The sequence below is a fragment of the Cydia amplana genome, chromosome 10 (assembly GCF_948474715.1).
Source record: "Cydia amplana chromosome 10, ilCydAmpl1.1, whole genome shotgun sequence".
Taxonomy (NCBI): domain Eukaryota; kingdom Metazoa; phylum Arthropoda; class Insecta; order Lepidoptera; family Tortricidae; genus Cydia; species Cydia amplana.
The window spans coordinates 445022-459401 of NC_086078.1; the positions used below are offsets into that span (position 1 = coordinate 445022).

At 40.2% G+C, this 14380-nt stretch overlaps 1 protein-coding gene across 1 annotated transcript; it reads right to left on the reverse strand.

Annotated features, from left to right (window-relative positions):
* Window positions 1-1558: 1558 nt before the first annotated feature.
* Window positions 1559-14280, reverse strand: LOC134651745 (vang-like protein 1). The gene is made up of 6 exons (XM_063506845.1): window positions 13755-14280; window positions 12266-13165; window positions 11600-11735; window positions 8675-8825; window positions 3389-3640; window positions 1559-1711 (listed from the first exon to the last, which is right to left on the reverse strand). Exons 1-6 carry the CDS (start codon window positions 13838-13840, stop codon window positions 1593-1595), a joined length of 1644 nt encoding a protein of 547 aa, XP_063362915.1. The 5' UTR covers window positions 13841-14280; the 3' UTR covers window positions 1559-1592.
* Between the last annotated feature and the right edge of the window lie 100 nt (window positions 14281-14380).

The following is a 14380-nucleotide window of genomic DNA, read 5'->3' on the forward strand; positions in this document are numbered from 1 at the left end:
CTATGACAATAACGCTTATAATGGCGCGGCTACACTTTGTCGTTGCCCAGTCGCTGCAGACTGATGTTAGACTAGCTGCCATGATGCTATGAATCTTACATTATGTATGCGTAAATCTATGCCTTTGCAATAGCAATTAGATAAATCTCCCCACCGAATAAATAGCTTAAGATAACCTATGATATGGTATTACTCTATACTATTAGGTACTATACAAAAATACTAAAAGCTAAGTTATATTGTATTGATATTAGAAGCTTTATATTGACTGGTTTTGTAGATTGGTGGCATTTTATTGTTTTATTTCTTAAAGGCACAACTCTTTATTAAGTTAATGTCTTAGACCTGCTGTTGGGTTAAATTATCATATTATACTAGTTAGATTAGCAGTCTTGGTAAATATGTATCTATTATTCATACAAAGATTATATGAGATTCATCCTGTCAAGTTTTTTGTGAGATTCGGCTGTAATATCTTAATTTTTATAGTCAATCTAGTTTAAAAAGTCTCCTAGTCATTATTCCTAAAATCTTAGTAAATATTAAATAAAAGGCAAACCATCACTGGAATCGTAAAATCTAGCCTACTTACGGTAAAGTAAAATTTGTGCATAACCTTACCACTAGACTATACTAAAATATGACACAAAAATGTACATATCAATAACGAAATTAATTTAAGCTCACATTTAAATGCATTTAGTTACAAAATGGCGTCTAAAATATGCGCGGCGTTGAAAATCAGACTTTATTCCAAGCATTTAAGTATCATTATTCATTATCAATCTTATGAGGGTAATTTTGATATTAAAGTTCAAATGGGTTTTTCAAATATTTGTCCCGTTATTTGATATGATCACTATGATCAGCAATGAAGCATTTTGCCTACAAATTCAATCTTTCACTTTCACACACATTTTATCAACATACTCCCTAGGGAGCTAATGATAATCGCATTTATATTTGTTGCTGAGCAGAAGCAGAGCATATAAACTTTCAATGCTCAGACAGAAGGCGGCCCGTATGCTCGTTTGCCACCGATGTGGTATAAAAAAAAGTAAAAGGTACGCATTTCAGTGAAAACGCCCATAACCGCGTCCAGACAGCTAATTTCTAATACCACTTGCTTACTAACACAATATGGATGTATTTGTCCGAATTAAATGCTTTCATTTAGGCGTGAGTGACAAGATATAGCTAACCTAAACGAATTCCTCATATCATACCAGCTTATAGACCGCAATACAAAATGGTTGGTCTTAGTTAAACTTGCTTAAATAAGAAAGGTACCTTTAGCAAGCCTAAATGTATTCCTCACACTGACAATCTAACCTCTAGACTGAGCTTAGGTCAATTCTTTCATGAAACCGATGCTGCCAAAAATACGGGGGTGCGGGGGGACGAGGTGAGCGAATCCCGTGTCGTGATTGGTCCGTTCAAAGACACCGACCAATCACGGCACGGGATTGACTCGAAGATGGAGTAACGCTACCGTATGTGTGGCAGAGGGGGTAGCGCGACTATGCTATGTCTAGAGGTTGGATTGTCTATGATTCCTCATGTCATACCAGCCTGTCGGGCCACAGCTCCTGTCAGACGGATGTCTCGGAGTTGAGTCGCAGAACGAAGCGGTTGCTCTTCGGGTCCACAACTTCTTCGGAGATGTGGAACTTGGGGAGCTGACGGATAGAGCAGATCAGGGAGATGTCACCTGGGGAATAAAATAAGGGGGATGTAAGGTAACGTATGATTCAAAATACAGTGAAGAAGCAGCTAGATGAGGCAATGGGTGAGCGTAGATGGGGCAGCGTTATACATGTCTGTAGCGTTATTTCACTTGCACGCGGTCGCTCCGATCGGGATAACAGTTCTGTAGACATATACGCATGGAAAAGAACATCCGATAAATGTCTACTTGTATTTTTAGGATTCCGTACCCAAAGGGTAAAAAAAGGACCCTAATACTAAAACTCCGCTGTCCGTCCGTCCGTCCGTCCGTCCGTCCGTCACCAGGCTGTATCTCACGAACCGTGATAGCTAGACAGTTGAAATTTTCACAGATGATGTATTTCTGTTGCCGCTATAACAACAAATACTAAAAACAGAATAAAATAAAGATTTAAGTGGGGCTCCCATACAACAAACGTGATTTTTGACCGAAGTTAAGCAACGTCGGGCGGGGTCAGTACTTGGATGGGTGACCGTTTTTTTGCTTGTGTTTTTTGCTTGTTTTGCTCTATTTTTTGTTGATGGTGCGGAACCCTCCGTGCGCGAGTCCAACTCGCACTTGGCCGGTTTTTTTTTTCTTTTCTAGGGCCATAAACCTAGTTTGGACTGTAAGATGTTTAAGATTCTGGATAAAATGATATCGATTGGGTAATTTTTTTTTTGGAAAAATTTATGTTTTCGTTGCTGACTACATTTTTTCTGAAGTTAATCGTAAAAGTTTTGGAGAGCTTCTATTCCTTCTAACGCTATTTTTGCGGGGCAATACAGGATTTGTATCTATAAAAATCCACCTTGTATGTATATATATGTCGCGGCGTGACTCCAGAAGGACATATTGCAGCGTTACAGTTCAATGTTTGGCTACGTGATACTTGGTTGTAACGGAATAATAGTTGCGTAGAGAGTAACGCCATCTTTTGGGGTATTGTTGAACTTAGATGACAGGTAGAAGGCTTTGGAACGTCAAGTAGTTTAACTTGGGTGAAGGTAGGTACGAGGTGTGGCATTTTTGTTGTTTTGGTTGGTAGACTGGTCGGGCAGGTTTGCCAACTGGGCTTCGAGGCGGGAGCGGTTAGGCTCCGCCGTCAGAATTGATCGGACCGAGCTAGAGATCGGACGTTAGCCAACCTCGTGCCTAATTCGCCACGTTCCTGAAGGCTTATACCTGAAGGATTATTCTGAAACATACTATTTTAGCTGTGAAGTAATGTAAATAAATAAATGTAATGTAATAAGGCGCATGTCAACTTAGTTATAAGTATATGACTTTGTATTTTTTTTGTGTGAAATTATTTTAATACTCTTATAATTGAATTTTATAATATGAATGTTTCGATTAATTATTATTTATAACTTAGTATGTAATTTTAATGTTAGTGTGTAAGATATTTGCTATGCCCTACCAGGGTATCAGTGCCTCTTACTTTGCAAATAACATCTGTGTAATGTAATGTACATGATTATGCAAATAAATAAATACAAAATACATCGAGGTACTACGCCCACTCGCCATCGCTCATGCATCCGTCATATATATACACTGTCTCAGCTCAAACTCCCGGTGACCGCTAGGGGTCTAGCCGGTAAATCATCAGATATGCACTGCACAGGCCTCGCTTCTCGTTCAACGTGCACGGGTGCTTCGAATAGAAATGCTCACCTTGTCTCAGCTGGAACTCCTGGTTGTCGGCCAGAGGCCTGGCCAGCAGGTCGTCGGATATGAGCGCCCAGCGCTGTAGCGGCCTCGCGTCGTGCTCGGCCGCCAGCACGGGCGCCTCGACGAGGAAAGGCTCGAGGAAGGCGCGGGGCGAGGCGTCGCGCGCGAGGCAGCGGCCGAGGTGCGCCAGCACGGACTCGGCGCTGTGGCGCGGCTGTTGCCGAGTCGCGCGCAGATATTTTTGGAGGGCGCGCGCTGAAACGAACATTATTTGTGACGTTACGATGGTAATTTGAGAAGTAACTTGTTTCGCCTACGTATAGATGGCGTTGGCGTCAACTCTGTATGTATTGATTTAGTTTAGTAATTAAACATATTTAATATGTGGCGTCATGTCATTTTTGGCAGGAATTTGACATTTGACAGTAGCTCAAACAAAACTGGTCTGAGTTACGCGGGAAAATGGAGAAAATTGGAATTCGTGGAGTTTTTCAGTTCTTTTTTTGGAAGGCAAAACTGTGAAACAAATCCATAAAAGGATTTTACCTACGTTGGGTAGTTCGTGTCCTTCCTAGGGAACGATTTGACTTTGCGTAAATGAGTATAAGCGAGGCAGGACATGCATTAAAGATGCACTTCGCCCTGGAGTCCCGAAAACAGCACTTTTACCCGAAATCATCGATAAAATCCATGATTTAGTTTTAGCCGACCGAAGATTGAAAATACGCGAATTAGCTGAAGCCACAAACATCTCTTCTGAGCGGGTGCATTTTATTTTACACGACGATTTGCACAAGAAAAAGCTTTGTGTAAGATAAGTGCCGCGATTACTGACTCCAGAACAAATGCGTATTCGCATGTGAACATCTGATGAAGATTTGCAGGTGTTTAAAAAAAATCCAACAAATTTTATTCGCCGTTTTGTTACTATGGATGGAACCTGGATCCATCACTACATCCCGGAGACGAAACATCAGTCGAAACAATGGGCTGGTCATGGTGAGCCAACTCCAAAGAAAGCCATATGCATTCCGTCTGCTGGAAAGGTGATGGCGTCTGTGTTTTGGGACGCAAATTGATACTTTTAATTGCCTACCTGGCCAAGGGAAAAACTATAACTGGAGCATACTAGTCGGGGGTCAATGTATTGAGCAGGTAGCAGAAGTAAGGAACTTGGGAGTGCTCATGGACGGTAACCTTAGATTTCACAACCATATAGTAGAGACCTGTCGAGTATGTTTTTATAGACTCAAAATATTATATAACGTACGTAGGTATTTGAGTACTGAAGTCAGAATATCTCTGTGTGAATCTTTGATATTGTCAAAACTCAATTATGCCGATACTGTTATAGGTGGCTGTCTGTTGTCAAAAACCAAAAAGCTAATACAGCGTATTCAGAATGCATGTGCACGTTTTTGTTTTTACATTCCACCTCGAAGCCATGTTACTCCTTACCTAAATAACAGTGGGTTAATGAATATGGAGTCGCGACGTGCATTGCATTTCGCCTGTATGCTTTTTGGTATTGTAAAGACAATGACGCCACAATATCTTTACGAAAAATTAACTTTTTCACAAAGGCATATTAGGGGAGCTACTCGTTTGCTTTGTCCACGGCACAGCACCGCCGCATTTCGTGGCAGCTTTAAATACTCTGCCACGAAATGCTGGAACAATATACCGCCTCCTCTTAGGAACTCATTGTCAGTGAATTCGTTTAAAAATAATTACAAAAAAATCATTTTAAGTGTACAGAAAAACCGTGGTTAGAAGTCTGTGCTAATTCTTCTTTTTGTGTGCCTATGTGTTTCTTTCTTCTTTGTGAAACTAATTTTACAAGTAACACAAACACAAGTATGACTTACTGTTACTGTACGGGTCAATAGTTTTTACAGTTTTATTGTGGATCAATAGTCTTAATAATTTAACTAAATTATATTTAATTTAATTTGTATAACTGTAGTATTATATTTAATTTAAATTGTATAGCTTATAGTTGCGCTCTCTCGAAAGGGTTTCCACGGAAGACCAGCGTCGGGGACTTCAAAGGTTCCTTGACATGAAGCTGAGTGGAGACCATTTCAGGAACGCTTTATAACCAATCTATGTCAGTGTTTTTATTAGTTAAGTTTAAATTAAGCGTTTTTGAATAAAGATTTTTCTATTCTATTCTATTCTATTCTATACTACGCATCACTTTTGGATCAGTTACAGGCGGCAATAGCTGAAAAACGTCCAGGTTTGGCAAAAAATAATGTGATTTTTCACCATGACTACGCTCCGGTGCATTCAAGTCGTGTCGCTGCACAAAAATTGTCGGCGTTACGATTGGAACTTCTTCCACACCCTACTTATTCACCAGATTTGGCTTCGTCGGACTATCACCTCTTCCCGAAACTGAAAACATTTCTCTTAGGGCGAAATTTTAAGTCCGATGAGGAGGTTATATGGGAGGTCAATGCGTATTTCGAGGCCCTTGAAGAAACGCACTTCCGTGGAGGCATAGAGAAGTTGCAGACTCGTTGGGACAAGTGCGTAGAACTTCGGAGGGATTACGTAGAGAAATAAAATAAATACATTTGCAATATTATTATTTTTTGATATGAAACCAAGTTACTTCTCAAACAACCCTCGTATCTATGAATAGGGACCTTATTGTCGATGGCGGTTATTAACGATGCTCCGATGTAAATACGATGCCGCGCGATGCTGTGCGGCGTAAGCGCCGTCGACAATGAGGTCCCTTTTCATAGATAATGCCCCATTTCTTTGTATCAATAAAAAAAACTCAAATAAATACATTAACAGGAAAATAAAACAATATTGCTTTTGCAATATCGTTTAAAGGAAAAAAGGAGCTTGAAGGAAAATTATGACTTATTTAGAGATCCAACCTATGGTACAGTCGACGGCAGAAGTGAATGTGCGGACGAGGCTTTGTAGCGAAAAACACCTATGAACAAAAAACCCGTCTAGTCGCTTATTTATTTTATGTAAAACAACTCGGAAATCTCCGATCGTATCGATCGATCGATCGTATAGTCCACTTTTTAGGGTTCCATACCCAAAGGGTAAAAACGGGACCCTATTATTAAGACTCCGCTGTCCGTCCGTCCGTCCGTCTGTCACCAGGCTGTATCTCACGAACCGTGATAGCTAGGCAGTTGAAATCTTCACAGATGATGTATTTCTGTTGCCGCTATAACAACAAATACTAAAAACAGAATAAAATAAAGATTTAAGTGGGGCTCCCATACAACAAACGTGATTTTTGACCGAAGTTAAGCAACGTCGGGCGGGGTCAGTACTTGGATGGGTGACCGTTTTTTTGTTTGTTTTTTTTGCTTGTTTTGCTCTATTTTTTGTTGATAGTGCGGAACCCTCCGTGCGCGAGTCCGACTCGCACTTGGCCGGTTTTTTTTTACCCGAAACCAAACAATCCAAAGATTATACATATTACAAATCCGTATTTTAGTAACGCAATTTAATACCTAAAAATTTATTATCCAACTGGATGTAACTTTAAACTACGCGACGTGACTTAAATGTTAAAAGCGAGATCAGGATCTAATTAAAATTCACCCCGTGTACTAACAAAAACATGCTTAACTGAATGTGAACCTTATATACATGCAATAAGGCTTACACATGTTAGTTAGCAATGTGGCCAAAGGTAAAGAAATAAGTACCTACATATTTTTTATGGGTAAAAGCTAGACATTCTGGCGTTCATTCACACATTTATTGTAAGTTCATGAGATATTTTTGAATTATCTTTATTTATTGGGAGTTGTGGTGACATTCCTGCTAAAATAAGTAGCTAACGATGGATTGAATTATTTGCACAAAATATTATTATTTATGTTGTACGTTATGTAATAGTTACGCGACCAATAATGGATAATCATAATCATAATTATTTATTGCAACCATGGTATTACAAGGTGTTCTTATGTTAGTTAGTACATTCATGGACCCTACTAGGGCGTGGTAACATTTATAACTATTTAATCTAAGTATAACTAATATATAACATAATATTTCCAACAATACGCATAAAAATTAAAACAGTTAAGCACCGTCTTAAACTAGAGTTTGAGCTAACTGTCCATAAACTCTTGTAGAGTATATGGACATTCAATCATTAGGTATGATTTTAGTTTATTTACGAAGGTTGGGTAGTTCGTTATTTTCTTTATATTCTGAGGTATTTGGTTATATATTTTAATTGACATTGAATAGGGGCCTTTGTCAAACATTTCCAGATTGGCGGGGATTGCTTGGACTAGTTTGTTACGATGGCGTAGATTATGGATTGGCGGGTTGGGATTTTCGGGATTGTCGAATAAATTTTGATATTTTCGCACAAACTTGCAGGTCTCCAGTATGTGAGGGTGAGTATATTTAATTTCGAGAAGTATGGTCTGCAACTTACGTCGTTTCTTATATTACAAATAACTCTTATACATCTCCTTTGCAGGAGAAATAAATTATTGATATTTACACTACTGCCCCACAAAATTATTCCACACTGGAGCCAAGATTGAGCAAAAGCATGATATTATATTTTATTATATTCAGATAGGATGTGCTAGCGAGTACTGTTTGCTGTTAAAGTACAGTCCAAGTCACCTTGACTTTTACATAATTATGGGAGGATACAGGTGCCGCCATGACTGGGGTCGCCTAGGGGTTATGTTATGACGTTAGCCGCGAAAGCTGAACGTAAAAAATTAAAAATATTATTTTAGGGAAGTATACTGTGGAGTCATTAATGAGCTTTTATCCTAAAACCATGACTTTTTATTAAAAGGACGTAAATGCCGCGTAGATACGCCCTTTTGTTTGTAAGTATGGCTTTTTCATATCGTTTGCGGTCATATGCGTGGTGGTCCGACACGCACTTGGCCAGTTTTTCTTTAATATGATTTAGATTTAGATATTTATTATCATAATATGAAATTACATTATAAATTATGCTAAACTAATCTACATGAATTTATATTATGATCGTCATTAACATTAACATGATATTATTTATTAGATACAAATTAAAAATAATCAATCTTCTGTCAACAATTTTATCAATTCATGTCAAAACAAAATACGGGAATAACTAAGTACGAGTATCTCTTAATGATCGTCATGTTCTAAATATAATAAATATGGTATACATTACGTTGAATATCAATAAATGAGAACATGTCAAATTTACACGGTTCAATTTACAATTTCAAATGTCAAAGTATGTAACATCTATTCCAGTGTGTAACATTGCTAACTCACCTAATGACGGGAACACAGCTTGGGCAGCTTCCCTCGGCCCTAGGGCTCCGTTGGCGGCGGCGACGCGCACGCGACGTACATGGGCGAAAGCGTCCTCAGCGGCGCTCAACAACCGAGCGCGCCGCTTACGGACTCGGCGTTCGCGCTCCGCCTACAATACATTCAAACATTATCAGGCCGTTTTTAGGGTTCCGTACCCAAAGGGTAAAAACGGGACCCTATTACTAAGACTCCGCTGTCCGTCCGTCCGTCTGTCACCGGGCTGTATCTCACGAACCGTGATAGCTAGCTAAATTTTCACAGATGATGTATTTCTGTTGTCGCTATAACGACAAATACTAAAAACAGAATAAAATAAAGATTTAAGTGGGGCTCCCATACAACAAACGTGATTTTTGACCGAAGTTAAGCAACGTCGGGCGGGGTCAGTACTTGGATGGGTGACCGTTTTTTTGCTTGTTTTGCTCTATTTTTTGTTGATGGTGCGGAACCCTCCGTGCGCGAGTCCGACTCGCACTTGGCCGATTTTTTTTTAAAGTTGTCCCCTACACTTTTTTTTCAAATTTGGGATTTTTTATGTTATTTCTACTCAGAATCACGAGCTCTTTCTATCCTAATAGGAGAAAAAAAGTGTCCTAAGGTTTTTATTTCCATTCCGTCAGCATTTTTAATAGACTTTATATGGCGGTCGCGGAATGGAAAGATCGAAAAAGGTATGGAAATTTACGGACACTTTTTTTCTCCTATTAGGATAGAAAGAGCTCGTGATTCTGAGTAGAAATAACATAAACAATCCCAAATTTGAAAAAAAAGTGTAGGGGACAACTTTAAAAAAAACGCCCATCAACAAATTCAGTGCCACACATTCAGTGCCACCGAGCTACGCGCTACGAGCGTAGTCGATAACACGGGAAAAACCGTATGTAGCGAAAAGCGCCTACGAACAGTGAACTCTCCTAGCGAGTCGCTGGCAGTTAATGTGTTAAAGCTCTGTATAAATAGGGTTTTTTTTTACATTATACAATTAAATGCACAAAATTAAATATAACACGTGACATTGAATGCACTTCAGCCTCTATCTATAGGTACTCTTCTAAATCACTACATAGTATAAAACAAAGTCGCTTCCCTATCTGTCTGTCTGTATGTATGCTTAGATCTTTAAAACTACGCAACGGATTTTAATGCGGTTTTTTTAATAGAGTGGTTCAAGAGGAAGGTTTATGTATAATTTGTTAACCCGATCGAAGCCGGGGCGGGCGGGTCGCTAGTAATATATAAAAGATATCCAAAAAAGCCCGGGGTCAATTAGACTATAGGGACCTCGAATAGGGGCTCGTACCACAGAATAACTAATAGTACTACCGTACAGAAAATTCACTCCTTCACAAAAGTCAGATTTAGGTATAAAATACACCTATATCGCCGCCTGCAAGCAAAATTGAAACTTATAACCGCGCACGAACCGTGAATCTCCTTTGCGCGCCGCAGTTTTATGACCGAGCTGTGAGTGTCGACACGGGGTTATCACTTGACAAGTTTTTATACCTATACGTACCGATTAAGTCCGAAGACAGGGTGGGAAGCAGAAGGTGGAGCAACTACTCCGATATCTAAATTCAATTCATCCGAAGACGAAATTTACATATGAATTAGAGTCACAGCGCAGTTTGCTGTGTCTGGACGTGAAAGTGATTGGTCGAGTGGACGGAACCCTAACTCACACAGTTTATAGGAAACCTACACACACTGACAGGTATTTGAACGCCCTTTCTCACCACCATCCCCGTCACTTACAATCAGTTGTTAGCTCGTTAGTCAACAGACCACAAAATCTGTGTGACCCTGAATATTTAAAGAGCGAGATGTCGCATATTCAGGAGGTACTAAGGAGGAACGGGTACAAGGTAAAAAAGTGGCAACCCAGACGGAAGTCAAGAGGAAAACGTCCTGATGTCTCCAGACAACCGGCATTTTTGCCGTATGTAAAAGGGGTAACCGATAAAGTTGGCACGGTGCTTAGAAAGTACTCTATAAAGACGGTGTACACTCCTTTATTCAAAGTAGCAGGGAGCCTAAGGTCACCGAAGGACGTTATTCCGTATCAGTCACCTGGCGTTTACAAAATTGATTGCAGTTGTGGTAGTTCCTATATCGGAGAAACAAAGCGCACTATATAGCAGAAAGAGTTAAGGAACATATTGCAGCTGTCAAAAATCGTCAGGTGAACAAGTCTGCCGTGGCTGAGCATTTACTGGAGTCAGGACCAAACCACTGGATTGAGCTGCATAACCCTAAAATCCTGTCCACGGATCGTCATTTCTACAGCAGGAAAGTACGGGAAGCGATTGAAATCAAAAAACATAGTAATTTCAATCGGGACGAGGGTTTCAAGATCTCATCCACATGGAATCCAGTCATTAGTAAATGTAAGCGTAAACGAATATCGACAGTCGATAAATCGAATATCGTTAGTGTTGTGTGTCGACAGAGTGACATCCCTAGTGCGCAAAACGTTCAAGCGGATAAACAAGACCAAGTGCGGGTAGTTCGAAAAACTCGCGCGGTTAGACGATGCTGATGTCAACTTAAGCCAGTCTTCTCCGAGACCACGGGGACAACGCCGTCCTCGAAACGTCGGAGGTAAATCTTAAAACATAGATACGCGATTAAGTCCCGTTGTATAATTTAATAATACATTTTTTATCCGGAGATAGTATGTCTGATTCGCACGGAAGTAAGTTTCGAAGCCATTGTGTATTTTCAATTTTGCGCGAGCGCCGCGTGACGCGACTATCGTGCGCGCCGAGCGGCAGCCCACTGCCATACGCCTGTCCGATGGGCGCGCCGGCCAAATGTACCTAAACTGCGGAGTGACACCCCCCTGCTATAGGGTCTATAGGGACCTGGAATAGGGGTTCGTACCTCCTCGTAGTAGCGCTCGTTGTGCGCGGAGCCCGAGTCGCGGCGCCGCGAGCCCGCGCAGGAGCCCGCGGTGGAGCGCGGCGCCTGCGCCGTCGAGTTGCCGTCCACCTCGTAAAACTTTATGCTGGATTGTTTCCTGAAACATGGATGGACAGTTATTTGCTGGCTACAATCATAAATACACAATTTTACTATACAGGATGGATTTTCTTTTATGGTCAGCGAGGGCAGCTACTAGATCCCGTGCCGCTACGAGAAAACGGTCTTAGAAGACCTTCCCTCGATTTCAAATTAATGAAGATTGGCTTTTACAGATTTTGGAAAAACCATACAGGGTGCGAGAAAAAGGTCATTTTTCACAAACTTTTTTTTTGATGCCAAGCGATCCCTGAAAAAAAAGCAGCGTAGCAGCACGGGATCTGGTAGCTGCCCTCACTGACCCAAAAAGAAAATCCACCCTGTATAAACTCGCAATAGCTGTTGCTCCCGAAACGGATCAGAACTTTAAATCAGTTTAAAATGCATAAATCATCCATCTAAAAACGGATATGCATATATATTATGGAAGTTGAATAACTGACAAAAATACGGTGTGAGAACTAAAAAATATTTGTATTGACAAAATTATGAAATATAACAAAATAATAAAAAAAACTCATTATTTACCTTTGTGACTTTGATATAGGAATCTTCTCCAAATAAGGATTGTATATCGGGAACTCAGTATAATACTTCTGTAGTACCCACACAGCCGCCCGCTGTATGCTGAGCTGCCCTATACAGTACGACTTGCTCTCTCCGTCAGGGCTCCGCACTATCTTTATATAATACACTGGCTCTAGGTGACGAATCTCCATGAGTATTACGGCTATATAGTGTATGAAGAGGAGGGTATCAGCAAAGCTTGATACATAGGACACTAAAGCACTGTAATCTACCGCTTCTTCACCTAAAGCTAACGCTTTAGTGGCTTCGGTGATTTGTACAATGTAGAAAAGCCAGTATGAGAAAGTGCAAACTGCGAGAATCACTAAAGTTGTAGCTCTAAAGACAAATATCCTCGGGAGAATAGCATTGCGAGGCCGTAGGAACACTGCCCATACTCCGATGGCAAGTAAAACTAATTTAAACGCTAAAGAGAGTAGGATCCCCTTGCATTCTGCAGTACAGGATAAAAGCTGCATTCTTTGGCTTGGCTGTATCGCTATGTTATCAGTCAGTCCAGGAAAGAATCCGATCTTTGGTAACACAACCATAGCCAATGGGCTCACAAAGGATACGAAAGAAAGCCCTAGAGCTACGGTGGTCCCGAAATATCTTGAGCATATGAATCCGATCCCACTATCGGGCTCTATAGGCCAGTTGCTGACATCCTCCATGGATTGTGAGCCTTCCGATGTGTTTCCAGTAACGGCGGTAGTGTTTTCGCCCCAGTTCTCATCCTGTGGAAGAATCTGGACTTCGATGACTTCTTGGCCGTCCCGGCCGGTCTCTGGGTTGATGTTAACACTAGTTTGGAAGGGAGCCATTATGTCACTGCCGTCTTTTCTCTGGGATTTTGAACTTCTGTAACAAGGTAAGCATTATAAAAAATTAAAAAATATTATTTAAACACTTAGATAGGTACCATATTTCTTAAAACACCCTTTTACATACCATAAGGTTAAACATGTAAACCTACCACTATAAGTATTATTAACACCCCCTGTACCTGGTAATGTTTAATGCAAATAAATTATCTTTAACACAGCACAAGTGTATCAAGAACTAACCCTGCAGTAGAACACACTCATTATAATAAATTTCATAGCCCTCATAAATAAACGTAAATGCACCTTCAATTATAATGCACTCAGTCCAATTAAATTATTAAACTCCACTAATCCAATTAGTATGATGACTGCAATGTAAACAGCGTGTGTGGTACATACATATACTAGCCCTACTTGATCAGGCATTTCCAGTTATAACTAGGTTGACATGCATCATGATATACTTTTGGCTTGTCACTTTATGAATGAAAAACTAGTTTTTGAGACATTTATAATGAGATTCCCATCTCAAATTATTTAAAGAAAAGGATTTGTATGCTAAATTAAGGGTGGAGAGTGAGATTTAGTGAACGTAAGCTTCAGAATTGGTAAGATAAACATACCGGGTACTCCTGTGCGTGTGCTGCCGATGCCTCGAGCTCCGCCGCGACCGACTGCTCAGCTCAGAGCGCACGGATTCCGTCTCCATCGTGCGACTCACCCATCAGCGACCCTCTGCAACCACAACCACATTCTTCCTGCACTAATCAGATCACGAAGGGCAATTAAAATGCCCAACGCTTCACGGAACTCTGCACACGGAACACTACTTTTCAAACTTAACACGAACAATGTCTGCGTTTAGTATCACAGAAAGCATCGCTGGGTTTCGATTTTATCGCGTATAAGGCCAAATTAACGCTGCATTATCGATAATTACGGGATTTTTCACATAAAAGCGTCGTTTTATGGGTTGCTCGGGCGAAATCACATTACAACCACTCTACAAAATTAAATGTGCGTGTTTGCAAAATTTCTCGTAGTACATCTCACTCGCACACGAGTTGAAATATAAATATGGCTCTCTCTATATCTCCAAAGTCATCACTGTTTTCAAATTTAGTAGGATAATACTACAAGACACGTTCGGAAACCTTTAACATAACCGGATTTAGATTTGCTGTCATAATGTTATTTTGTAACAAAAAGGTTTTATATTTAAATTAAATCAAAAAATCGTACATTATTG

Bases quoted from the DNA above. Each gene is read 5' to 3' on its own strand.
- LOC134651745 (XM_063506845.1), bottom strand. From the start codon at position 13,840: ATGGAGACGGAATCCGTGCGCTCTGAGCTGAGCAGTCGGTCGCGGCGG. The intron at 13,166-13,754 runs GTATGTTTATCT...ACCTTGTTACAG, and splicing joins CACACGCACAGGAGTACCCG to AAGTTCAAAATCCCAGAGAA. The intron at 8,826-11,599 runs GTACGAACCCCT...AATGTATTGTAG, and splicing joins ACGAGCGCTACTACGAGGAG to GCGGAGCGCGAACGCCGAGT.